At 37.8% G+C, this 26,909-nt stretch overlaps 1 protein-coding gene across 2 annotated transcripts in view; it reads left to right on the top strand.

The window, feature by feature from the left end:
* RPS6KA5 (ribosomal protein S6 kinase A5) overlaps positions 1-26,909 on the top strand; it is an 81,632-nt gene that overhangs the window by 21,848 nt on the left and 32,875 nt on the right. The window contains exons 3-7 of one of the 2 annotated variants that reach the window (XM_071557673.1): positions 1,814-2,032; positions 5,518-5,633; positions 6,428-6,535; positions 19,342-19,425; positions 22,971-23,074. In XM_071557673.1, coding sequence (XP_071413774.1) covers positions 1,814-2,032; positions 5,518-5,633; positions 6,428-6,535; positions 19,342-19,425; positions 22,971-23,074 — 631 coding nt within the window. Of the gene's footprint in view, positions 1-1,813; positions 2,033-5,517; positions 5,634-6,427; positions 6,536-18,518; positions 18,647-19,341; positions 19,426-22,970; positions 23,075-26,909 lie in introns of those variants that run through there. The other variant, XM_071557675.1, reaches the window with a different exon arrangement.

A 26,909-nucleotide genomic window follows, 5' to 3' on the forward strand; every position in this document is an offset into this window, starting at 1 on the left:
TGGGATCCTGTCCTGTATCAAAAATAGCATGGCCAGCAGGACCAGGGCAGTGATCCTTCCCCTGTACTCTGCATTGGTGAGGCCACACCTTGAGTACTGTGTTCAGTTCTGAGCCCCTCAGTTCAGAAAGGATATTGAGGTGCTGGAGCGAGTCCAGAGAAGCGCTACAAGGCTGGTGAAGGGACTGGAGCACAAGTCCTGTGGGGAGAGGCTGAGGGAGCTGGGGTTGTTTAGCCTGGAGAAGAGGAGGCTCAGAGGTGACCTCAGCACTGTCTAAAACTACCTGAAGGGAAGTTCTAGCCAGGTGGGGGCTGGTCTCTTCTCCCAGGCACTCAGCAATAGGACAAGGGGGCACAGGCTCAAGCTCTGCAAGGGGAAATTTAAGTTGGAGATAAGAAAAAAATTCTTTCCAGAGAGAGTAATCGAGCACTGGAATGGCCTGCCCAGAGAGGTGATGGATTCACCTTCCATGGAGGTTTTTCAACTGAGATTGGCCGTGGCAGTGAGTGCCATGATCTGGTAAAGGGACTGGAGTTGGACCAAGGGTTGGACTTGATGATCTCGGAGGTCTTTTCCAACCCAATCGATTCTATGATTCTATGATCTCATCTTGGTCACTGCAACCAAGGCTGCCCCCAGTCTTCACATGCCAAACCTGTCCTGAGCTGCACATCTCTCTTCATGGGCTTCCCCATGCCCTGTGGAAAGTTACCCTCAGTGCTCTGCAGGAACTTCCTGGCTCCTTTGTGCCAAGCTGTGCTGTCTTTCCAGCAGCTGCCAGGGTGCTTATGGGAACCATGGGTCTGTGACCATGAGGCTACTCCCAGCTGTCTGTAGGAGACCACATCTGCTTCCTCTTTCTGATCGGGTGGCCTGTAGCAGACACCCAGAAGAGTGTCACTCATGTTACTTATCCCTTAATTCACCCCTAGGCAGAGCTCGGTACATTCCAGGTGCTGCCTCACACAAAGAGCAGGTTCACCACCTCACCTTGCTGCCATCTTTCCTAAAGAGTAGGTAACCATCCATGACAGTGTTCCAGTCGTGCAGGCTGTCCCACCATATCTCTGTAATTGCAGTGAGATCATGGCTCTGCGACTGCACATAATTCTGACCTTCACTGTTTCTACAGGTTTGTCCTGTAGAGGTATTAAATTGACTTGTGTAGAGTTGCAGGGAGTCCTTTTTAATAAAAAAAAAGGAAAGGATGTCCATGTCTGCCACTTATTATTACAGTATGGAGTATGTTTAAAACTCTGGAAAGACTGTTTTTACTCTTTGTGTTCAGAAGACCTCATTTTTGTGAATTCCTCTAGCTTATTCTTATGTAAGTCCAGTATGGGAGCCTTAGAAAGTTCCTGTGTACTAAATACCAATGGGAAGAAATGGCTTTTCTATGGGTTTTTGGAACTTCAGTGCTGTAAAACCAGTAATGAAAGTATGTATGGAAAGACTGTTTTGAGGACAAAAAGATAACATCTCTCTTACTCCAAACTCTTCCTTAATTATAGGTATAGGAGTTTTAGGTTATTATGAAGAAAGAAATCATCCACTCTTAAAACTGCTTTTAAATACTGAAACTGTTTGCTTGTTCTTCCCACTCTTGCAATATTCAGTTACAAAGCTTATTTGGTTGAATTTTGCTCAGACAAGTTCAATCTGAAAAAGTATTTTGCAAGATTTTAGCCTGAATTATTACTGTTTGCCATAACAATGAGTAATTGAAAATAATAATGATATCAGCCAGATCTGTTGTACAAGCAGGTAACTTCATTTTTGTGTCTTTGGTTTGTTTTTCCCCCCACTTCTTAAGCCTATGGAAAAGTGTTCCTGGTGAGGAAAGTAAGTGGCCACGATGCTGGAAAACTGTATGCCATGAAAGTGCTGAAGAAAGCAACAATTGTTCAAAAAGCCAAAACAACTGAGCACACAAGGACAGAGCGCCAAGTCTTGGAGCACATCAGGCAATCCCCGTTTTTAGTCACGTTACATTATGCCTTCCAGACAGATACAAAGCTTCATCTCATTTTAGGTGAGTAGTCTTAAAGATTCAAGTGTTGTGTTAATGGAAAAAAAAAAGCCCTTTTATCTCAAGGTTTTTTAGGGTTTTTTTCATGTGGCCTTCAGCACAGTGTGTTTGGAGATTGCATGAGAGAGCATAGGAAGGAAAATAACTGTTCATCTTCAACAGTATCTGTGATTGTGGTTTTCCTGTTTGAAATTCACTGTGCTGCTTCTGACTGCAGGGTTAGTGGTGTCTGTGACTTACATGCAGCAAAAAATGTGTGTCAATGACCGGAGCATTTGCTGCCAAAGCTTTTGGTGTGAAATAATTTGGTCTTTGAGTATTTAGACAGCTGCATTTGTCAATTTTTGAGTGTTAAAAGACAGTCTAAAATTACACGTTTCTGTGCTGCAAGTAGAGCTTGTTCATAAGGTTTGGTACCACTCTAAAATTAAAAATATTTCTACTATTCAGATTAGCAGCAAACTTGAGTGTTTGGTGTGTAAGGTGTATTTGTAAGAAAATCACCAGCAATTAATTTTTAAAGCCTTCCTATTTAGAATATTTTTAAAAACCTGTAAAATCAATTATTAGTGCTCGGATGCATTTTGTAGTGAATTATTTGAAGAAATAAATGATCCTTTAATTGAAGTGCAAGTTTTGCAAGTCCTTTTAGCTCATAACTTCCATTTTTGAACCTTTATTAACAGGCCAGTTTAGACATTAAATCAGCAAAATTTTATTAATGTTGTATGAATCTGTTACACCTGTAGCTGTCAATTCGTAAGGTGTTCTATGCACATATCTTAGTTTCATATACTACAGTGAAATAATAAATCTGAGGAGCTAAAATAGCATATTCACTAAATTTCTTTTGAAAATGAGAGTTAAATATTGTAATACAATTTCTTGCAAATTCCTCTGACCAGGATGTTAAAGAAATACGGAAAAGAATGTCACAAAGAAATAGAAATACATTGATAGCTTCTTGATTGCTTGATAGTAACCATTAATAATTAAGGGTTTGAAATTTATTGTGATATTAAAGTTATTGATTAATAACTTGGAAAATTTGAGAGAGTAAAAGAGACAAAATGTCAATATTTATTGTAAAAATTATAGTGCTATTCTTTAAATCAAGATACCTTTGGCTAGAATGCAGATCCTATTGGAAATACTAAAATAAGAAAGGTGGGGAAACACAGAAAGACCCCCAACCTCAAACCTGAGGTGGATGTATTTACCTAAAAATAAATACATGGTAATGGAGAAATTCAGGTGACAATGATAATTAGAAAGTCATAAAAGCCTCTTTATGAAAGAAAATGAAAAGCTTGATATTCTATTCTCATAAGAGTCAGAGAGGAGCAAGCCCGGTAGTTCTGAAGAACGTTGTGCAGCAGCCAGAGCAGACTGGGCACATGTCCAGCATGACACCGTGCTGAGGTGATGTTTGAAGCAAGAAATTTGTAGATAATGTATAATTCCAGCCTTCTGTTTTGTTCTGTTTTTTAATTTTCTGTAAGTTCTCCATCCATTCTCAGAATATCCACTGGGGCCAGAAAGGTCCTTTATTCCTTCTTTTTTTGGAGAAAATGGGAATAATTAGACAGAGTTTAAAGATTTCTTTTAATCAATTTTTGCAACAACAAAAGTTTTTTCTACCTAAAATGACTTAAAGGTACTTTATAATTCAACTGGGTTTCACACCTTCTTGAGGAAAAAAAACCCAAACTTTTTGGTACAAGTTTTTTATGTCTCATTATGTAAGTCTTTTTAAATCACGTCAATTAAGTTTTGGAACTTACTTCTTTCAGAGGTTTCTGAATTTTGGAGTGAACCAATGTCTGTCTTGTTTTTGTATCTGGCTGAACTTGGTGTGTGAGAAGATGCCATTTGAGCTTCGAGAGGTTTTAGAATTGGAGCCTCAGTGCAATATTTAGTACAGTTTTTCATGCTGTCAGATTGCAGAGCTATATGAGTTTAGACTGAATCAAGTACAGACGTGCAGCTGCATTGCTACCACATTTCCAGAATACAGGGTTTGGAGGTGATTCCAGATTTTAGCTTTAAAAGAACAAAGTGCTGTGTCCATGTGAGTGCCACCAATTCCATACAAAGCTTGTCTTGCAAGGTTAACCTACTACAAAAAAAGTTAAACAATCTGAACTTTAAGACGGAGATTATAGTGAAGTAACTGGTAATTTTTTTTCCACTGTGTCAGTGATGCATTTGATCTGGCACCAAGAATTAGAAGGCTGATTGTTTCATTGGGCTGTGGTTTGTGTTACAGCCTGCATAGAATTAAGGTGCCTGTGCCATTCCCGTGGCAGGGTTGGTTTGCATCTGTCACTGTCCTTAGGACAATGCCTGGAATTCAATACTTACCTTACACTAAGTTGGCAATTCTGGCTGGAAATATTTTAAGCATTTGTTTCTGTAGTCTTTTTCCATGTGCTGAAGCTTTTTTAGAAGAAGGAGGGAATTGTGAAATGTTTGTTATTTTTATTTCAGTAAATCTTTTTCATATGTTTACTGATCTAGATAAATAATCTTCCTCACAGTGTTTGATTCCACTAATACTCCTTCTCAAACAGAGAACTGGAAAACTAAAAAGCAGAGAGAGATTAGAAAGTCTTTAATTTGTATATATTCCTTTTTCTTTAAAATAGAAACTTAATTGGATTGGATCGTTTTAATGGATTTAGATCTTGTACCAATAAATCTACAGAAACAAAAAATCAAAGAAATTATTGGATAAGGTGTTGTGGGACATCTTCCCTGCTCTGTAGATGTAGAGCTCAAATACAATAATGAGGGCTGTGAGGTTGCAAATTATTGGCTGTAATGTGCACTACGAGCATGAACAGCTCTGCATCTGAAACATGTTTTTGTTGCAGTAGAGCTCTGTTGCTCTGTTGTAATAGTACTTTCTCCCTCTACCTTACTGTGGGAAAATCTTTGTCACAACCTACAAAGAATGAAAGTGTGGTTTCCATGAGGGAAGTGTATGTGGAAATAATCTCCAGTAAGTTTTGCCATCAAAGTTTCCCTTGTGAGGGGAGAATTATGTAATTGTCCATAGCTGATTAGTTCACTAATACCTGTTTTCTGAATTGCCTTTCACTGTCAGTCTGCTTTGTTGCTTGTAAGAGTATTTCATAGGAGTCTGCAAGTACTGTGCAGAGATCACTTGTACTCCTTTCTTTTCATATTCCTAAATAATGAGACTGATGTTGCAAAAAACCTGATTTTTTAGTTGATGAATGTTTGAGGCTTATTTCATGGTTTTGCTGCTTATTTAAAAGTGGGTTTTGTTTTTCCCTCCGTCCTCTAAGAAGGAAATTGAGTGTTGTACAACATGATGAAATATTACAGAATTATAATGAAGTAAAAGCATCTGATAGCAGAATGTGTTACTAAATAGCTTACAAAAGTACCTCATACTATTCCAATAAGGCAATTAAATTGTCAGAAAGTGAAATTATAAGGTTCTTTGTTCTACTTTTTAGACTATATAAATGGAGGAGAATTGTTTACTCATCTTTCACACAGAGAGAGATTCTCAGAAAATGAGGTGCAAATTTACATTGGAGAAATCGTTTTGGCACTTGAACATCTCCACAAGGTAAAGTAACTTTATCCTAGTGCTGATTTTGAGCTGTGTTCTTTTAGCATCATATAAAGTTAGTAAAGAGAACTTCTGTTTTAGGTAATTTTAAGTTCAAAGATACTATGTACCACTGGGGCATTAGTTGTATAATTAGAAATAATTCCCCATGAAGTGTCTCTTCCTGCACACCAGACTAAGGCTACGAATGTTTGTCTGCAATGTGGAGAGTACTGTTATTGACAAATGATTGTTCATTTTTAGTAATCCTTGTTAAATGGTATATGTCGCTAAAACTAATTTGTAGTGAACACGAACAAATTTTGGATTGTAATGTTCAGTTGTCCTTGGTTTGGACACAATTGAGTAGTGGGTTCTGACACAACTGCAGATATGGAAAGTATTACAGTTTTCAGAGGCAGTGAATAGATTTGTAGACTATTGCAAGGTGTGTGTGTGCTCTGTGTCCAGAACATGTAACAGAAGCATCCATTTTCATTCGTCTTGCAAGGTGAACTGAGTTTTGCACTCAACAGCAAGTGTTCAGTCACCTTTAGTTTCAAAGGATACATAGTGTGCCCTTTAAATTTTAAGACTTTAAGGCACAGTGTCATTTCTGATAATTTTAAAGTAATTTTTAAGTTATTTCTTCAAAGGCATTTAAAAATTGTCTTCTTTGACATGCAACTTCATGTGTCAGTTTATCTTAATAATGGAAATTTTGGTTAGTGTCATACCTAAATGCATTCAGCAGTGTCTCCTTGATGTGGTTACATTATTTGGAAATACTTTTTCTTATATTCTGTTTGCAGCTGGGAATAATATATCGGGATATAAAACTTGAGAATATTCTCCTGGATTCTGATGGCCATGTGGTGCTGACAGACTTTGGTCTGAGTAAGGAATTTCTTACTGATGAGGTGAGTATTTGACTCTTCAGTAAGTGTAGACAGAATTGAGCAAGATCACAAAGTCAGATTTTGTCTCATAGAAATAATAAACACATTTGAGAAGGGTGGAAAATCTGTATTCTAGACACATATCATAGAAGAATATCCTGTAGTCTGCTTTATTGGTTTTGAGCTTTCAGTCCATTGGTCTTGCCAGTGTTGTCAGACCTCTTTGTTCTAGTTTTCCCTGAAAAACCTTTATTCTGCTGCCCTTGACAGCAAAAAGGAAAGATGCACACAAGTCTCAAAAGTCACTTACATTTCCATTTTCAGATGCTTTCTTAAAAAATGCCTGACTGTGCTAATACTTTGCCGTGACTAGGCAAATGGTATGCTATGACTCTTCTTTATGCTAATAATAATGTATTATTATCTTGTCTCTTTCTCATATCTTTGTGTCACTTTTAATAGGCATAATTGCAAGCTTTTAGGATAAAAGCTTATCTCTTATTAAATACGTACATAGTACCTAACGTAGTGATCTCTGATTATTGACAGTAGTTGTTAGTTATGTGGAAGGTATGGTTTTATCTCCAAATATGCTTTTTAGATTTCAGCGAGTCAAAATTGTGCAGGATTTTACTTCTGAGAGAACTTCAAAATGGCTGGGTTTGGGCTTTTGTGTTAGGTATCAGAGATACTGAAATCTGGGACTGCAGCTCTAAAAGTCTTTGTTAGAAGCAGCAGAAGGGTTTTCTAAAAATACATAGCTGGTAGTTCCCTCTAGAATATTTGCATTTCAAATGGAGTCTGGTAGGATTTGGGAGGCAACATTTTAAGAGATGCAAAATTGTACTTTCTGAAGCAGGGAAACAGTACAGGCAATGTCAGTATATACCTTTTAATTTATAGCGTGAACCCAAGAGGAGATTCAACTGGTATGAGAAGGGATTAGGAACAGATTGCCACAGCAGTGCAGGAGGGTAAGTACAGAGAGGTGCAGTTTCCATCAGGACAGGGTGATAGTGAACAGTGTGGCCAGGGACAGAGGGACCTGCCTGGAGCTGTGGGCTGTGTGCCTGCTGGGCACAGGGGGCAAAGGGAGTAGAGAGTGGTGTGACTGCTCTGAAGGGAGAGAAGAGGAGCAGCTCCCTGGCCTTTGAGCCAAAGAAAGTTGAATGAAGCAAAAATCTTCACTGTGTTAATGTCATAATGAATCAGGCCCTTTAGATCTTGGTTTGAAGAAATATATCTCATCTGAGTTGACCTTTGGCATGTCACTTACAAACAGCACAGGGAAGGGGGAGGACTTGGATGAGCATCAGAGGTGCCTGTCTGCTTTATCCACTGGATTGAATTCCTCTTTCTCCAGTCATTAAATAAAGCAGTCTTGCTGTTTGGTCATTTAATGTTGGTTTCTCTCACTGCAATCCATTCTGTTTTCAGTATATACCTCAGAAATATCTTCATTGAACTATGGTTTTTTTCTCCTTCACATTTTATATGTCTTCCCTGCCAAAGAAACTCAACATTTCTAGTGTTTCTTTTAAGGAAAAAGTAATTGCAAATGTGGTGTTGGCTTCCAAAAGCTAAGAAATTGTTTTCACCTGACTGAAGTTTTCATGTATGCTATTGTAATTTAGCTATTGAACCTAAACTTGATTAAAATGATGCATTTACACATAGAAATGGACATTTCATATTGTGTTCTCTGTAGATAATTCAGTTCCTACTAAAACACTTAAAATTCATTACAAAAGATACTTAACTTACACTTCTGAACCAATGTCCTTACAGCAGGTAGAATTTGCTGGTGTACAACTGCATAGCTTTCTGTTTTCATGCTTAGTGGGTAGCACTTTCAAAGAACACAACTGTGTAAATCAGATAAGAGTGTAGCATTTGCAATTTGATCTGAGCAGTGTACTTTCTTTTATCCACCTTTCTTCATGTGTCTTTCCTGGTCCACCTGCCTCTTGCAAGAACTTTGCCATTAAAAATACATACTTAGGCAAGTGTTGTTTATTCAAGTAACCCCACTCTTTCAGCTGTGTTTTCTGAAACAAGATATATTTAGGTTATTAAAAATATATTAAAATTATCATAGCATGTCCCATGTCTAAAATTCCTATCAGAGAGAAATCTTTACCATGTATTTATGAACTTTGGATGGGTTTGCAGTTAGGAATGCTTGCAAGAAAACATCATGGTTCAATGTTTTCATTATCCCTGCTTTAATCTTGACTCTTGAAAATTTGCAGGTGCTTGGGAAGTAGTGAATTTGACAAATTTTTATAATAAAAAGAGTGCACTATTTCTTGACTACAATAATTAGAGCAGATTGACTATTGAAAAGCAAAGAGGTGGGAAGCTGCTTTTCCTTTTGAGTGAAAGGAAGCGAATGCCTGTGAGTGTAGGAAAGCAGAAACCTCTTGATTCCTGCCATGCAGCTACTGAAACATGAGTGAGGAGTGCATTGTCAAGTATCCTCTCTGTTTCACAGTTATTATGTGACAGTGCTTATAACATGCAAGAATTAAATAACCAAGCTGAAAGCACTGTGGTTTTAAGAGCTTTAAAGCATTTTTGCTACTGTTTTTGCCTTTGTTTATCTTTAAAATACACTTTTATTTACATGCAAAAAGAAGAAATAACCTGACTAGAATACAGGAGTTGAAAACAAATGAATTTTCACATCACCGGGTGATGGTGTGACAAAGTACAAAATTACTTCTGGTGTTCAAACTTTATTTACTGAGCCATGAAGACCTGGAGTTTTACCACAGAATGCAATTAGGTAAGAGGTTGAGAGATTAAAAGAGCAGGACCTTTTGAGTATTACTTTTTATGGCATTTGCATTCTCAACCCTGTGATGAATTTAAGGCTAGTCTTTATGTTTTAACTCTCAACTGAATTGCAGAGAAAATCAGGTTAAAAAAGACCATTTTATCCTTATGCTTTCATGCATCTCGGTTGAGTGCTTGTCTGACTGGGATGTAAAATATGTTTTCATATGACATCAGTGTAAGTTGTTACTTGGAACATGGAGAATTGGTAGGACTGGGAGCTTCTACAGCACTGGTTTGTTCATTGCATAAGTGAAATCCCTTCAGTGTTGCTATTTTTCTCAAGAGTCTTGGAATTTATCTTGGACATTTATCTTTAACAAAAGCCCAAAGCTCCTAAGTTGTTGATTTGGGGATTTTTTCCATCTTACTTTTTTGTGTTATCTTTATGTTCTGGATTTGTGGTTTAGGCATATTTTTATCTTTTTATCTCATTAGTAGCTCTGCTTGTATATGCTGGGGTTGTTTTGGTCAATGTCAGTTCAACCTAGGCATCAGGTCTTATTAATTTTTATATTTATCGCTAAAATGCTGCTTGAATTTTCTTAATCTTTCTTTCCACTCACATTTTTTTAGTTCTGTAACTACATTATAATCATACTTTGTATAGATGGAGATCTTAGAATAAAATGAACACAATAATTGAATTACTGTAAAAGTAATCTATTCAACCGTGCATAATAATTAACATTTTTCTTGTTAATTAAATCTGATCAAGTACATTGTCTTTCAGAGTGTAGTGAAGTGCTCAGTTCTGCATTGGTCCTTGTCTTCTGCATTAGCTTGAGTTTGTTTTAAAGTTTTTGTGTTTGCTTAATGAAGTTTAAAAAAATTTTATAGTAAATACTGAATGTTGTCAGTCTTCAAACAATGTGTCTGTGAGCATACGAGTGCCTTGGCAATATTCCAAAAGTGCATGTTCTGGCTGAGGGAGGATTGAGTTGAAATATGTCACTTGGATGGATATCTGTGTACTCCTGTCTGATATGTGGAATGAATAGGTCATATGCATTATTGTTTTTCATCTGAAAATCTCTAGATCAGAGTTGCAAATTTCGTTATAACTCTCAGATGCTTTTCACTGTGGTTTGTTGTTATTTATTAGATGATAGAATGAACATTTTGTTCTGGAAAGAAAATTAGTATGTAATTTTTAAAGGTTTTAAAGGGTGTTTCCTTGATAAAGTGGAGGTTAGTCCACTATGAGTCTTGGTAAATGAAGTAGGAAGAGATTTGTGCACATTCTCAGGGTAATTTAAAGGTAGTCCAGAACAGAGAGAAGTGACTATGACTTGCCATCCTTTAGGAACTGTGGTCTCATATGAGTGACCTGGTAGACAGCCAAGCATTTAACTTCAACCGACCCTGTATAGTTGTAGAATTAAACTGATAATGTCTGATCATTGCAGTCAGGTAATGCATCCTCTGGGCACTGAGCATTCTCTTGCAAAGGTGAGTAAAATAAACCATACTGCTTGTGTTTTAAAAGAGTTGTGCAGTGATGTAGACATACTAAACACAGTTATAAAGATTAGATTTACATTGCTGAAAAGAGGAAAAAGCGAGAAAGAGTAAACTGAATAGTGAAAGGAGTCCACAGAAGTTAGCATGGGTTATAGATCTGTCCAGATAATTAGTCCTTTTTCCCTTATTTTGGAAAAGGACATGAAATAATGGTGAAAACTTTTTGATTTATTTGGTGTATTCTGTTGGTGTTTTAACAGTTCTGAAACAGAATATTAAAAACATACCAGACACTGTAAAGGAACATCACTGAGCTGGACTAATTTAATTGCAAACCCAGCTCATCAGTGATCAGGTGACTGTTTGACCCTTTGCCCAGGAGGTTTCCCTTTTCAGTGCTTATCACAAAGAAGGTTTTACTTGCCCAGCTTGCAGCTGTAATGCAGAAGACCAGAGCATAAAATACACTCTGTCCAGATTTTTATGCCAAGATCTTAAAGTACCATTAGAATTTTTGCAAGGCAGATCATGATTTCTTACACTGACTGCTTTAAGGATACTGTTTTCTTATTATACCACTTAAAAAATCCCATCTGGGGGAGAAATACCCATCTGTGTGTTAAATAGTCTGGTATCTTCTATTGGATCTTACAAGAATATGCTACTAGTCAACTCAGAAAAATTCTGTTTCTGTTTTCCAGGGGAAAACAAGCAACTTTCTGAGGGCAAATGCTGCCATCATCGTTAATCCTTTTTTTCTCATATATTTTTTTATTTTGAATTACTGTGAACACCTGACTTCAATGAAACTTGTGCAACCAGATGCAGACACTTATATTACCAGAGATTCATGACCAAATGTAAATGAGTTTAGAATCAGATGGATTACATTTGAGCAAGATTGGCCACTCCTACTCCTCTACCTTCTGATGCTCTCTGAAACAGTATGTTTATTTGACATCTCCTATATTTTTCATTACATTCTCCTTTTTTAAAAGAATAAACTTTTGAAGGCTTGTGCTGGCAGTTAATAGAGTTCTTTCCAGAATCAGTACTCTTCCATACCTTATAATTTTGCCTTCTTTTGAAGATGATTTTTTCAGGTTTTGGTTTGTATACTGTTCTTTTCTTTTGGTACTATTACCTCTCCTTTCTCAAAAGACAATGCTTTAGAAAACAAGCCTTCCAAAAACTGGAATTTTGAGAAGAACCAAGCACAAAATGTTCATCCAAGTTGACAGTGGTACATGCTTGCATTCCTCCCACACAATAATGTGCTGTTTCTGAATTTTTTGCCTGCAGAATCGAGACTTTTGTTTTCTTTCCTCTTGGTTGCTTTGCTTTACAAATCCATGATCAAGAACTGGTTTAAATAGTTCCTCGCAGAATTGCAAATGCTTTGCGGTGTGAAAGCAAACATAGCTCTTGTCAGTGTCTGTGAGAAGAGTTTCTTGAACCTCCACTTGACATTTGATAAGGGTTTGGCCTTTCACTGAGTTATGTTTGGGGGTCACAGTGGCAGAGGCCGCATGTTTCTTGTCGAGCGCAGTGGGAGGTTTAGCTGCTTTTGCTCTCCCTTTCAATTGCCTGCTCTGATGGCATCTTCTGGCAGGCAAGTCTCATTCTTGCTTGAGAAATTCAGTAGCCTTTTTCTGTGCCTGTTTTGGAAGTAGAAGTCATTAGTGTAGCCCTGGTAAGAGGTGTAGTAACCAACATGGTATTTTGACTTAACTGGCTTCTTCAAGTAGGAACAGCCACCAGGATAGGATTTTTAATTAATTTCACGTGACTTTACATATTTTTTTTAAATTCTTCCTCAGATGACAAACTAGTGGACCTTTGATCTGCCATATTGCAACTGTTCTTGCTTTAGTCTAAAGCTTTGCTTTTGTACTGCAGTCTTCATTAGGATTTCATTTTATGTAGCAGAGCATGATTAGGGTACTGCTAAACTTTTTGCCTTTGTTGTTTCTTGTCTCCTGCAGAGGTCATAGTCTTCATCCTGAATAATGTTACAGCTACAGAAGCAACAGTCTTCAGCTGAGAGATTTTTTGGGGGGGGAAGCTGTACTTTGATATGAACAGGTTAATTACTCTGTGTTATGTCTGGATATTATGACCAGTAAGACTCCCAAAATAACTGAAATTAAAAAAAAACCCAAAACTGACTAAGAAGAAGATACCAGTCAGTTTGGCAAGAACTTTGTTGAAACAAGAATTTTTTGTTTGTTTTAAAACTATATCACGTCTTTGAACCATGAGAGGTCTTTCTGTCAATTTTCATACACCTCCCTAAATTTTATTCTGGGCAATTAAAATGATGATAAAGAATGTTACAGATATAATTTCTATGGAAACACATTTTTTTCCTTGGTGCATTTTTATTTTTCAGGTAAATATCTCTGATAGAATGACCTCAGAGGTTCATTGAAATATGGGTCCTTTTTATGCATAAAATTTAGGCTTTTCAGCCTTGTGGTTTTTCTGAAATGCAAAATCCAGTCAGCAGGTGATACTGTTAGTGGCACCTCTGCTGTGTGGCCTTTACGTATTGCAAGTAAATTTTCTTCTATGGCAATATTGTTTTGATTTATCCTGTGGTCCTGGTTTTCTCATTAAACTTCTGAAGGGAACTCTGATGGCCCACTTGGTCAGTAGCTTGCAGCCAGGTTGCTGGTAGCTGTGTGGTACTGCTGAACCATTCAGATCCTTAAGCTCTTCAGTCTTGTGAGCTGTTTCTGGAGGAGCTGTGGTTCCTGGGTGGTTTGTCGGGAAGCAGCAGGATGGGGAGACTGCTCCATGGTTAGTGTGGGCTGGGAGCTGGGGGTAACACAAGGCAGGTGCAGGTCAGCACCTCACTGACCACTGGTGCGATCCACAGTTGCCAAGCAAGATCAGAGCAAGTCTAGTGGCAAAAGAACAGGCTTGGGCAACAGTCCAGTGGTCATCAGAAAAGCTTGAGGACAATCCACGATTTGGAATTGGTGGATCAGGATCAGTGAGGTGCACAGCCAAGTAAAGACATACCTACAACACAGCTTACACAAGAATCAAGAGTGGGAGCCTGAACTTTTCTCCCAGCTGCAGGTGGAGGAGCCCTTGACAGGGTTCCACATGGGTTACTCCTCTCCATTTTGTCAGCATTGGTCTTAAGCAGAGATGCCTTAACCCCTACAATTGGGGAAAGAGGTTGCAGAGCCTGTTGATAAGCTCAGGACCCTGTCATAGTTATCCTAGGAGAGTTTTCAATCTTTATGCTTGTAGCCAAGCCCTAAATTAGAACTTTTGGGACTCTGATTACGTACACTCACAGCTGTACAAAACAGGAACAATAATGGTACTGATTCTTGTATTCTAGAAATTTGATTACTTTTTTAAAAATTTCTCATTGATCCTATTTGAAACACTGATAGAACTCAGAGAGAGTCTAATTAATGCATCCTAGAGTTTTGATCCTGAAGTACCTTTAACAAAGAAGAAAGACAACTTGGGACTTGAAGCATTTGTTCAGAGGTGGAAGCAATTAAGGAAGGTAGTTTTACTCTAGCACGTTTCCCTGGATTAGTCAAATGAAGCAAGAATTCTTTGGCACAGTAAAAGACTGGCATCTGTTCATACTTAGAAATGATCTACCACTTCAGACATTTAAGGAAACTAAGAAATGGATTTTATGTTGCTATAGAAAGGACAAGAAAATTATTAATTTGATAACCTGTGACCCTCTCTAGGTGGGCCTGTACAACACCTAATTAAGTCTTACTCCTGAATGGAGCAACATATCCGTTTATCCATTTTAGCCTCTGCTGTCTGAATTTGCTTATTTTTTAACTAATTACTTTTTTCTTCAGCAGCCTCATAGTAGAATGAATGACTTCTGTCCATTTCCAAATGCGTGTTGAATAAAATAGAACTATTGGAAGGGACAGTTTAGTGTATATTGTTTAAAATGTTTTCCTTGTTAACTAAGAAATTGATAAAACTGGAAAATAGAAGAGTCAATTGCCATACTATGGTGGCTGAAGCTACACATGTATTAATAAATATGTACACATTGAAGTTTCAGGAACCTCACAAAAGCATGTTAGTGTTACTCTTGAAAGGATTCACTGCCTATTTAGTGTGTTTCCAGTACTATTACTTCGTCATTTCTAGTTCTGAATCAGAGTTTGTGTTTCTGTTACCCTCTTTGAGTGAGACCTTCTGTGGAAGTGTATTATGCAGGTTTCATTTGGAATGGCTTCTTTCTCCCCGGTGAAGTGTTACATTCCACACCAGGTACCCATTACAAGTATTTATGAAATGTTGGGACCCTGTATGTTCAATTTAGATTAGTGCCAGTAGCTGTGCAATACTGTAATATAAATTTAGATACTTAATATATTTTGGGACATCATTACTCTCTTGCACTTAGGTGTTGTATTTTTATTTTATTAACGACTGTGTGATAGTGTATTGGAGATGTTAGTTACCTTTTTGAGAGGACGATGCCATGTATGTTTTTTTGAGCAGGACTGTCTTTTCCTCTGCTAAGCTGTAGAAGCTGATGCAATAGGAAGAGCAGTCTTCATCACACACAGTTAAGATCAAGCATATGAGAAGTCATAGCAATTGATCTGTGGGTTTCCTGTTCAGAAGCACTACTTAAGAAATAGAATTCTTCTTAGGTACAGTTAGTATATTAATAATCATACCATAAAATAGTCATTTGAGGAATTTTACAAGCAGTTCTGCATTTATCCAATATATGAAGTATAGCCTGTTAGAGAGAAGCCCCCCTATAAATAGAGTTTTAGCTAAGTAATGATTTTCCTAAGTTTGATATTTCTTCTATATACCTGATCTGAAAGCTGGTACGGAGAATTTTACTATCTGTGCAATAAAGGGGGAATTGTCCTATACTGAGTGGAAAGACCATATCTGTGTTACATTTAACACCTTGTTTAAACTTGTTATGTGATTTCAGACTACCTCCAACAGTCAAGCATTCCCCTTGTCTTGCTTGGTCATAACATTTTGAAATCTTCATAATGATGAGGTCAGATTAAGTGAATGAAGCAATTTAATTTGCCAGCTAACAAGTATGGACAAGCATAGGACTATCATAAGAATGTTGCTGAAAGCCATAGAAGAACCCAGTAAGAAACACATAGCAATTCTGTTATTTCTCTGTAACAAAAATATGACAAGAACCAGTAAGCAATTCTTGTCTGGATTGGGGAGTTTTTCAGTGGAGTTGTGGAGAGTCAGTCCTGAGAGCAGCCTTGAATGCCTTCAGTGAGCTGCTCCCTGGTTCCCTTCTGTGCCATTGCACCCTCTTGGTCTGTGGCACCAGGTACTGCTCAGTCCGGGGGGTTGTTGCTGACAGACGAAATATGTGCTGTCAGAGGCTGTACCTCTGACTCTCCAGCTCCAGAGCCTGTCCTTGTTTTCTTTGGCCCAGCAGCACTTAGTGTTTCTAGGTTTTGGTTTTGTTTTCATTTTTTTTTAATACTGACTCTGCTAAAGGAGTAACTTGCTATGTGAAAATGTTTCTAGAATATTTTATATGAATATGGAATTCATGGAAGTTAGTCCAAGCCAATTTAATAGCTGAGAAGTCCCTTTTCCCTTATATCATGTAGTTTTCATTTCTTGAAATTCTTACACTAGAACTTACTCTGGGTTTTAACCAAGCCTTTTGACTGTATCCTACCATCTCTTCTATTAGCAAGGAATTCCCATTACAGAATACATATGTTAATAAAGAACATTTAGGGAAGAGTACCTTTGATTTGCTTAATTATTAAAAAAATTATTTAAGGAGTAAAGTTTCATAGTTTGAAAGAATTTGATAGTATTACAGTTTCAGAATGTGTCATATTTAATGTTCAGGGTAGTAGGGACACCTAAGAACTGATTGCTTGCTGTTCAGTAGCTCAGAGAAGGAAACCACAATGTTTAAGGCAGGCATGTTGAGCAAGGGAAGAAAATGAGCATTCTGTGTTACTTCAAAAATTTCTTAAGCTCCAGTATTTGCAAGACGTGCATGATCAGTGAGAATTCACCTGTAGGTAACCCAAGTTCAGTTATTTTTTTAATAACGCCCTTTCTTGTTTTAAATCTCATAACATGAAAGTATCAAATGTAGATTGTGGAATCTGAATTCTTGTTATAAAGTTGAATGAAACATAAATGTGGAGGGGATACAAAATAGGATTTGGTTGTAGTTTTTGAAACTGGGACGAGAGGGGTGTGCATGTTTGATTTGTGAGTGAAACATGATTTCACAAATGAAGGTTGAAATACAACTTACAGTGGCATTTTGTGTCAGAGTGGTTGAGGTTGGAAGGCATCTCTGCTCAAACACAGTCACCTAGAACTGGTTGCCCACAGTCAAGCCCAGAAGCCTTTTGAATATCTCCAGGGAGATGTACTGCATAACCTTTGTGGTCAGTCTGTGCCAGTGCTCAGTCACCCTCACAGTGAAAGGGACTCCTCCTCTGGTCCTGGCACTGGGAACTACTGGAAAAAGCCTGGCTCTCTTCTTTGCACGCTCTCTTTAGGCATTTATGTACATTGATGAGAAGTCCCAGAGCCTTCCGTCTTGGAGGTGGAATAGTTCCAGCTTTCTCAACCTTTCCTCATATATTTCAGTCCCTTAATCATAATTGTTGCTTTTGCTGAACTTTCTCCAGTATGTCCATGTTTCTCTTATACTTGGGAGACCAGGACAGGAATAAAAAAAATAAAACTGGTACTGGAGATAACATCCTTTGAAAATGGTTCTAAGCCCCCATGGAGTGCATAACAGCAAAAACTGTGAGTCCCTGTCAAAGGCATATTTTAAAATGACAAATTTACGTAAGTGTTCCTAGTGAAACTTAAAACTCTAAAAGCTGTGTTTTCTTAGTGTCAGTGAGATGCCATTGATGAGGCCTGTACCTTAATAAAACACAAGGTAAAAAGAGGTATCCAGATTTTATATCTTCAGCTCTTTTGAAGTTGGGGCTTTCTACAGCATCTTAGGAAAGCAAATCTGTGTCAATCTGTAGTTGAGTCAGAATGCTTTGCTTTCAGACAATTGCCTGGATAATCTCAGTTTGGCTGCATTATCTTTACTCTCTGGAGAGGCAGCAAGCGAAGAACAGTTTCTTTCTGCATTTTTCACTCCCATTTCCTTCTTCCACTTCTTTCCCACACCCTCCCTTGCAGCTGAAGGAAAAAAGAACAGAGAGATAAAATAGCTTTAGATTGGTTGATGGAGGGCTAGGAATTTCTGACATTTTTCTTTGTTTATGCTTTTTATCACACTATATTTCATTAAGATAACAAGTACTGGAAAAAATAAATGAGGGAGAGACAATAGTTCTTTCAGAAGAAAGTGAAATAATGAAAAATTCATTATTACATGATTTTGTCTCAAAGTTAATATTTCAAGTTAATATTGAACAAAATGAGGCCGTATAACTATTCTGAATTTAGAATTTTACCCCAAAAAACCAGTCACAGTATATGTATTTTAAGAAATACCATTTAATAGTATGCTACTGGACTGTTTAATTTTATGCCTCAGGGTAGCACAGAGCACTGTTTCTACTTTTAGAAGCTTCCTCTCATTAGTGTAGTCTCTTATATAGCATCTGTTTTAAGCTCCAAATCTGAGTCTACAAATGTAAAGCCTGACTTTTGAAATATTTGCTTTTTTGAACACTCTTCTTTAAAGGACCTATCAGGATCTGTCCCCCAAATGCTAGAAGCTTGAAGGATAAGGGAGGAACAATGTTGCATGGCCCAAACACATGTGCTTTCGTCATTAGCAAGGTACAGCATGACCTCATGTTGACCTCAAAGGTAAATCACTAACAGGGAACAATTATACATGCCTATGAAAGCAGCTTAGTTTTGAACATAATCAAGAGAATAACTCAGTGCATAGGATAAAGTTAAATTTACAACTCTGTCTGCCTTTCTCTTTCTCTCTCTCGTCTCTCTCCAAATCTCGAGACAATGTTGTGTTGTATTTATGCGTGCGTTGCGAAGGAAAATGACTTTTCTAGAGGTCATAAAGGATTCCTGAATATGGGGAACCCAAAGTATCCAGTTTAGTCAAATTGTACATCTTACAATGAAATTCTCTTTTTAATGGAAAGCTTTCATTGGTTATCTAGAGTATTGATATTGCAGCCCTCAGAATGTGTATGTATATTACTTGGGGGAATTTTGTATAGTTCTGAAATGTTAGATGATTTAGACTTATGGGAAAGTTTTTTAAAATATCAATGCATTAATTTTTGTGTCCTTATCTTAGACTGCAACACAAACCTGTGACATTTTATTTTTTTGTAGAAGACTAAGTGCTTTGTAGTGTTATGTGATACATCTCTACATGTGATGGGATATTATTTAGCTGGCAGTTCTGAGCTATTTGGAGAAGAATTACTGCCAGCATCTTGGAACTGTGAGCCATATCTGGCCCATATGATCTGTATAATATAATTGTTCGATGTAAATTTTCTTCTCTTTTCTTTTTTTTTTTTGTTTGCTAGAATGAGAGAGCATATTCTTTCTGTGGAACAATAGAGTACATGGCTCCAGATATTGTAAGAGGAGGAGACGCAGGACATGACAAGGTATGTTCTGAGTTTATTACTGAAAATAAACTAATTCTTTAGGCAACACTGTTGTTCAGCTTGAGTGTTTTTTGTGAAATGTGGCAGTTTCTTATTTAAGCATGATTTTTCAGGTTGTCCTAAAATAGGTTATTACTGGTATCTTCAGTTGTCTATTGATGTATTTTCTTCTTTTAATTGTAAGTAAAAGACATATTTATAAAGGTATTGGGACTTATTTGTGTTCTATTCAAAATTTGTTCTAAATGTGCAATGGAACAATAAACTTAGCTGACACTTTTATACAGAATACTAATTCAGAGTGGAAAAATGGCTGGTTTGTGGTTAATTCTGGTATATGTTTTAAATGGGACATCACAGAAATCTGTTATATTTATTGAAGTATGGAATGGATTATTAATGTTATAAATGTTCTCATAAAACTTGTTTGGCTTGCAGTTCAAGTTTTATTATGAATTAATTAAAGTGTCAGTAATTGATAGGAAAGATCAAGACAACAATAATTCACAAACAAACTCTACTCCCCCAAATAATTCTGCAATATTCGTGGATAAATTACTTTGCTTACTCACTATACTGGGAAGTTTTGGAGAGTATTTAATCTCTTTTGCTGTAGACTGAGTTGACTTGTCTTTCTGTTGGGGACCATGAAATGTAGTTGATCACAGTTCCTCTTATCGCAGCCCATTTAAGAACTGGCAAAGTCTGACTTGTGCCTGGGAAGGTGCTTCTTTTCCTTCTCTGTGCATTCTGTGGTTCTTTTGGTCTGAGTTTGCATTCAGGTAGGGAGCACTATAGTGGGCACAGGGTTTGAGCTGGGAGTTGGCAGTTTGAAGTACAAGCAGGATGGTTGGTTACTTCCCTGATTCTTCTACTAACATAAAATAGAATGTGCTTTGTCTTTTTACTTAGTCATTGTCTCACACCTACTTTGGCTTCCACTATAACCTCTTCATCTTTTTCTACTGTACTGCTTGCCCAGTCGTTATTAAAAATGGAATTGTAAAAACTTACAAATTGAAGCTCTTTGCTGCACTCTTTCTGAGTTTAGTCTTGCCACTTTCTCTCCAATGTGACAGTCACCTTGACTTGATGATTCTGGTTTTCAAGTGCTTATAAATTCGATCTTGTTGCTCATTTAAAGACATATCTCTGTTCTGTGATCTTTAGTTCTGATACTTTCATTAGATGTAGTGCAGAGTCAGACAGTATTCTATAAGGAATAGCTTCACAGTTTGATATGAATGTTAGCTGATAAAAAGGGTGATTTTGCAGATAGCTGTGTGATGTTGGTTGTTTGCACCACACACTCAGTGCCTCACCATTGGCAATGGCACATGTTGTAGTGCTAGAAGGTTTTTAGTGTATTTTATACTTACAGCACATCTAGGAACGCAAAGATCTTACAAAAAGAGAAAATGAGATGGCTTTAGTATGCTATGCTCTCATTAATCAATGTTAATGATTTGTAATCTCTTCTAGATTATTGCATTGTTTGTCTAAAAGACTTGCTCTAATATTTCAGTGTTTTTTTAAAGTTTGATTTCTGATTCGGCAGATCTACCTTTTCTTTTGGAAAAACACATGCCAAGAAAACATTGTTTGGGATTTTCTCTGACAATTATGTATTTGCAAAGATAATTAGTAAAAGGACAGAGACTTCTTCAGCTAGTTCTTTTAGACACCCTTGGCTGAATATATGAAGCATCAGATTTTGTGTATATTGAGGCATCAAACCTGAAATACGAGGCCAAATTGTCATCAGTTCACTAATTGTTTGCCTGTATTGTATTAATGTGGCCAACATAAGCAAAGCAGAACTTAAGCTTCATTGATTTGCAAATTTCTTGGCCGTAAAACTGAGTTCAAACACCTCTAGTTAAATTCATTTTGTTGAAAGGACTCAACTGCTTCCTTTATTATTCATAGTAGCATCTTTTCTTTGGAAAGAGAGAAGTACTCTGTAAGTTACGAGATATCAGATATATTAATAATATATGGGAAGCCAAATATCCCATGTGTTCCCAAGGTCCATCTCTCTAAGGTCCCTGAGGCAAAGCACTGGATGACCATGACTGAACAGTGTCTGTATCATGTGGACCTGCCCATATAAAATAGGTAGTAGGGGAAGTAATAGGAACCAAAATGCAGAAAACTGCCAGAATGGGAATGACAAGGATACTTACTAAAGTTCTTTAGCAAACAACACCCCTATTTTACTCATGATCCATTGCAGCAGTGTGTTGTTTTTCTGAAAGCTTTGCCTGAGTGAAGGAGCAGACAGGTGAAACGTGACCCTGGTGAAAGATGCTGCCCCTGGGTTGGGGCAACCCCGGGTATCAATCCAGTCTGGGGCATGAACAGATCGAGAGCAGCCCTGCCGAGAAGGGCTTGGGATGCTGGTGGATGAGAGGCTGGACATGACCCAGCAATGTGCACTCACAGCCCAGAGAGCCAATTGCATCCTGGGCTGTATCCAAAGCAGTGAGGCCAGCAGGGTGAGGGAGAGGACTCTGCCCCTCTGCTCTGCTCTGGTGAGACCCCACCTGGAATGCTACATCCAGCTCTGGGGCCCCAGCACAGGAAGGACATGGACCTGTTGGAGTGAGTCCAGAGGAGGGACACCAACATGATCACAGGGATGGAACACCTCTCCTGTGAGGAAAGGCTAAGAGAGCTGGGTTTGTTGAGCCTGGAAAAGAGAGGGGTCCAGCACTGTCTAATTGTGACTCTGCAGTACCTGAAGGAAACCTACAGGAAAATGGAGAGAGGCATTTTAGTGACAGGGCGAGGGAGAATGGTTTTGAACTAAAAGAGGAGAGTCTTAAATTAGATATTAGGAAGAAATCCTTTACTGTGAGAGTGATGAGGCACTGGAATAGGTTGCCCAGAGAAGTTGTGGATGCCCCGTTCCTGGAAGTGCTCAAGGCCAGGTTGGATGGGACTCTCAGCAACCCGGTCTAGTGAAAGGTGTCTCTGTCCATGGCAGAGGGGTTGAAATGAGGCGATCTTTAAGGTCCCTTTCAACCCAAATCATTCTATGATTCTGTGAATATGAGATAAAATTTCATAGCATTTTCATGTGCCTGGATTAACTGTGGCCTGTGATCTTAAATTGTGCTTTTTGAACTTTCCTTAATTTCATTCTCAAGCTCGTAAAAAGCTCAAGTTCAGCTACTTCTTAGCAAGGTTTAGGTTCCTGTGTATATTTTAGAATTCTTATCACTTCACAGTGGCAAAAATAAAAATAAAAAATGTAGGGAGGTAATGAAAGGAACTTTAGTAGTCAGTAGAAAGAGTTGAGCTTGAGAAATTAGTTGAAGAAGCTAAGTGGAGAGATTTCAGCATAAAACTAATTTAGTGTAGAAAGTACCTCCAATCAGCACTGCAGTTTGTTATGCTTTATGGTATCCAGATTTGCCCATGTATTGATAGGTGGGTTCTTCCAGTGCTAGTTCCTTTCCAAGTGTATTGTATTGTTCCTTCTTTTGTTAACAATTTTATTTCAGTGTGTCATAACATACATAATTACTGTTGTTCTGTAGGCTGTTGATTGGTGGAGTGTTGGTGTTCTTATGTATGAATTATTGACTGGAGCATCACCATTTACGGTCGATGGAGAGAAGAATTCCCAAGCAGAGATTTCTAGGTAAGATTCAAAGCAGTTACATGTATGTGCTTGCTCACAGATGGTCCTTATGCCATAATGTGTAGTTTTGAGAGTTTCAATCTAACACTGGGGAAGAAAGTGCTGCCAGAGTACCATTTTATGTGCTCCAGTTCTGTTTAACAGAATGACATCTGGAAGCAGATAGTTGTTATTAAGTAATAGAACTGACCTTTACAAAAGACCTGTTTGTTTAAACTACAGTGTAACCACAGCTTTGTAGATACTTAACCCTGTTGTGTGTTTACTGCTGAAAAGGAAGTGAAAAAAAATACCACATTATATGTAAATAGAATTATCACATTCAAAGTCTTAATACATGAAATATATCTTTAGCTAGGGATTTTTCATCAGGTCTTACTAGTTCACTCTGGCAGAGTACAGGTTTAAAATGTCAGAATGTGCCCCACTCCTACCTTTTTGTTACAGGTTATGTTTATTTATTAGTGTATAGCATGAAACAAGGAACAGGACCTTTTCTAGCCCTGTTTGCATGTGTTGATGATATGCCATATGATACTTAGAGAAATGAAATAATCTATGCTGTTCTTATCTTTTACATGTAGAACTTTCTGTTACATTCAGTAATCTCTACACTACAAGGGTTTACTTTCAGTAACCATGCAAAAGCCTTGGGGCATTTTCAAAGGACAAAGCATTAAACTTCCCCAAAGCCCATTACTGAAATCTTCCCTGAAAACAAACATTTCCTGTTATTGGATTTCTTTTGGAGCAGGGAGTTGAGGGCTTAAATTGTTTAAATTAGTAACTGCTGTCAAGATGAGCTTGTAAGTCCTGTTCCCAAACTAAGAATAGTTTTGCTTCTACTGGAAGGTATTACCATGGTCCTGATCTGTATCTAGAGTCACTTGATTTTTAAAGTTGTAATGGGTGACAGAACAAATCTCAATTATTTAGATAATTTATTGTATTTATGTTAAAAATTCAGGCAATTTCTTGCAAGATTGAGACCTGTTAATTGTTTTTTAGTTCTCCACCAGAGCAGGAAACTTAGAAGGTCACTAGAAAAAATACAGGGAAAAGGGGAGTCCATTAACAAAACAAAATTCGGAACTTCACCCTCTTGGTCATTATATTGCAGTAAAACCATAAATTATCTTTTTCTGGCCTATTTAAGGTTAGAAATTTTGTTGACATCTTACTTACCATGTCTGAATTTGGTAATTTTGATTCCCAAGATTTACTAAGTGGAACTCTGGAGGAGTTACAATTTTTTTAGAGAGAATTTTCACCTGAATTTTATAGTTTCCCAAAAACTGGGAAGCCTTTTCGTTGTGTATTCTACAGGATTTTAGTTTGTTTTGGTAGGCCCTTATGTGCTATTTAAGATTGTAATCTTAAATTATCAGAAATATTAATTTCAGTGGTAAGAATCCACAGTGTTGCTAACATCTATCCTCTGCTGGCTAATAACCTAATTTCTGATCTTAATTTAGTTGTGGTAAGTTTACTGTGTTGTTGCTCAGCCTGTTTTTGTTCTGGTGGGTGTTTATGCTACACAATTATAGACAGAAGTCCTGTAGCATTTCAGCTTTTAATAAATTTAGAAGTAAAATTCTTTCAGCTTCCTTTATTAAAGATGTTCCCCAGTCTTCCTGTTTCCTGAAAAAAACCTTTTCTTAACTCAGCTTGTGTTCGTCTTTCTTACATATGGGTAGTTTATTCCTGTTGATGTTTCAAGAGGATCTTGTTTAAGGGAGAGAATAATTCATCTTCTTATATTGTTGGGTTCATATTGGTGATGCCAACGGTGATCTGATAGATCTAATTCCTTCTTCTTTTCTATCACTTTCAGCTAATAAGCTGCTAGTTTAGAGCATTTCAGACTTAATTTCATCTGCCCTGTGTTACTTCAGTACTCATAAGACCCATTGTTTTCTGAATCCTTTCCACTGATAGCAGTTTCTGTGTGAGATGACACCAGTTTTGTATGTTTGCAGTTTATGATGTCATGAATGTTATGTTCTGTTTAAGAGCATATGGGGTCATTGCTGCTGTCCTGGCTCTGCCCTGAGTTGTGCGGAACCTTCTGGGGAGTGGTGGCTGCTTTTTGGGCACGGCAGGAGCATTGCTGGGGCTTTCCCTGTGGGTGGGGTACAGCAGGCAGAACAGAAATGATCTATTTACCGTTTCCAGTGGTAAGGAAATTACTGGCACAGAGATAAGAGATGGTACAACCTTCTTTCTTGGTAGCAAAGTTTTTCTAAACAGAAATTATATTGCTTAGCCCTAACTATGCTTAAACTTGCCAATTGCAGCAGACTTGAGAATTCAGTTTTTCACTTGGTCACAGGCTCTGAAATCATAGTTTCCATGGCCTTTGATTTTTCTGAGTTTAAATAAAAGAATCTTCTAAATGAGTCCAGGTCCTGCTTTTATTTTGTCTGGGTAATATTGTGATTTAATCCCACCTGACAGCCGAGCCCCTCTCAGTCCCTCACTCACTCCCCCACCAGCAGGATCAGGTTGAGAATTGGAAAGGTAAAAGCCAGAAAACTCATGGATTGAGATAAAGACAGTTTAATAGGGAGAGCAAAAGACACACACATGCGCAAAGAAAACCAAGGAGTTAATTTCTGCTTCCCATGGGCAGGCAGGTGTTCACCCATTTCCAGGAGAGCAGAGCCCCAACACACTTAATGGTGACTCGGGAAGACAAACACCATCACTCCAAATATCTCCCCTTCTTCCTTCTCTCCACTTTATATATTGAGCATGGTGTCATATGGTCTGTAATAACCTTCTGGTCAGTTTGGGTCACCTGTCCTGGTTTTCTCCTCCCAGTCTCTCATGTGCCCCCAACTTCTCACCAGCATGGCAAGTATGAAAAGCAGAGGGCAAGCCTTGACTCTGTGTAAGCCCTGCTCAGCCATAGCAAAACCATCTCCATTACCAACCCTGTGTTCAGCACAAATCCAAAACATAGCCCTGTGCTAGCCACTGTGAAGAAAATTCACTCTATCCCACCTGAAATCAGCACAGGTGGGAAGTTCCCTTAGATATTTTAGATAAATGTGTGGCTCAATGGCTATCTGGTATTAAATTTGACCATGAAATTTTGTTCTAAAATACCTCTCTGATGAACAATGTTGTTCTTTTGGCACAGTCTTTTTGGCAACACTGTGGCCTTCTCTTCCATGAAAAATGCAACTTAAGGAAGTGCATACTTTCACTTATGTCTCTGTCCCTGAAGACACAGTTTTGTTCACATGCTTCGTGTTGTGGGTTTTTAAACTGGATTAAAAAAAAGTAAAATCACATGCCTGTTCCAGTATCTCTCCTTTTCTAGTATGCCCTCTCCCTTTCTTCTCCCTTCTTCCCAAATCTTCCTTTCATTTCTCAGAATTCTTATTGTCCATTGCTGCAGAGAGGGATAGGACTCATCCTACAAAATCGTAGGCAAGTGCTGTGTTTGATTACACACCCACTATTTTCAGTTTGACTGTTAGTCATTCCTAGTACTGAATTCAGACAGACAAATCTATGAACAGCGTAGTGGCTATTTTAGAGCCTTGAGGGACTTACCCTTCAGCAGTGTTGTACTAGTGAAACCAGATTCTCTTCACTTGATCAAGCTACTTCACCAGTTTCTGCTTTCTCACGTGTTGATCAGTCTGGTCTTTCTTTTCTGATAGCTTGCTTTCCATCCTAATTAATGTGTATACAAGTTCACATGGTTCAATCTCATGATAACAGTAAATAGTTTTTGGAACTTCTAAAGAAAGTAGCTTCATTCTGCACTACCCCCTGTAATGTCATTCTATAAACCAGTCCAGAGCATCGTTGGTATTTTCTA

The sequence above is a fragment of the Pithys albifrons genome, chromosome 6 (assembly GCF_047495875.1).
Source record: "Pithys albifrons albifrons isolate INPA30051 chromosome 6, PitAlb_v1, whole genome shotgun sequence".
Lineage (NCBI taxonomy): Eukaryota > Metazoa > Chordata > Aves > Passeriformes > Thamnophilidae > Pithys > Pithys albifrons.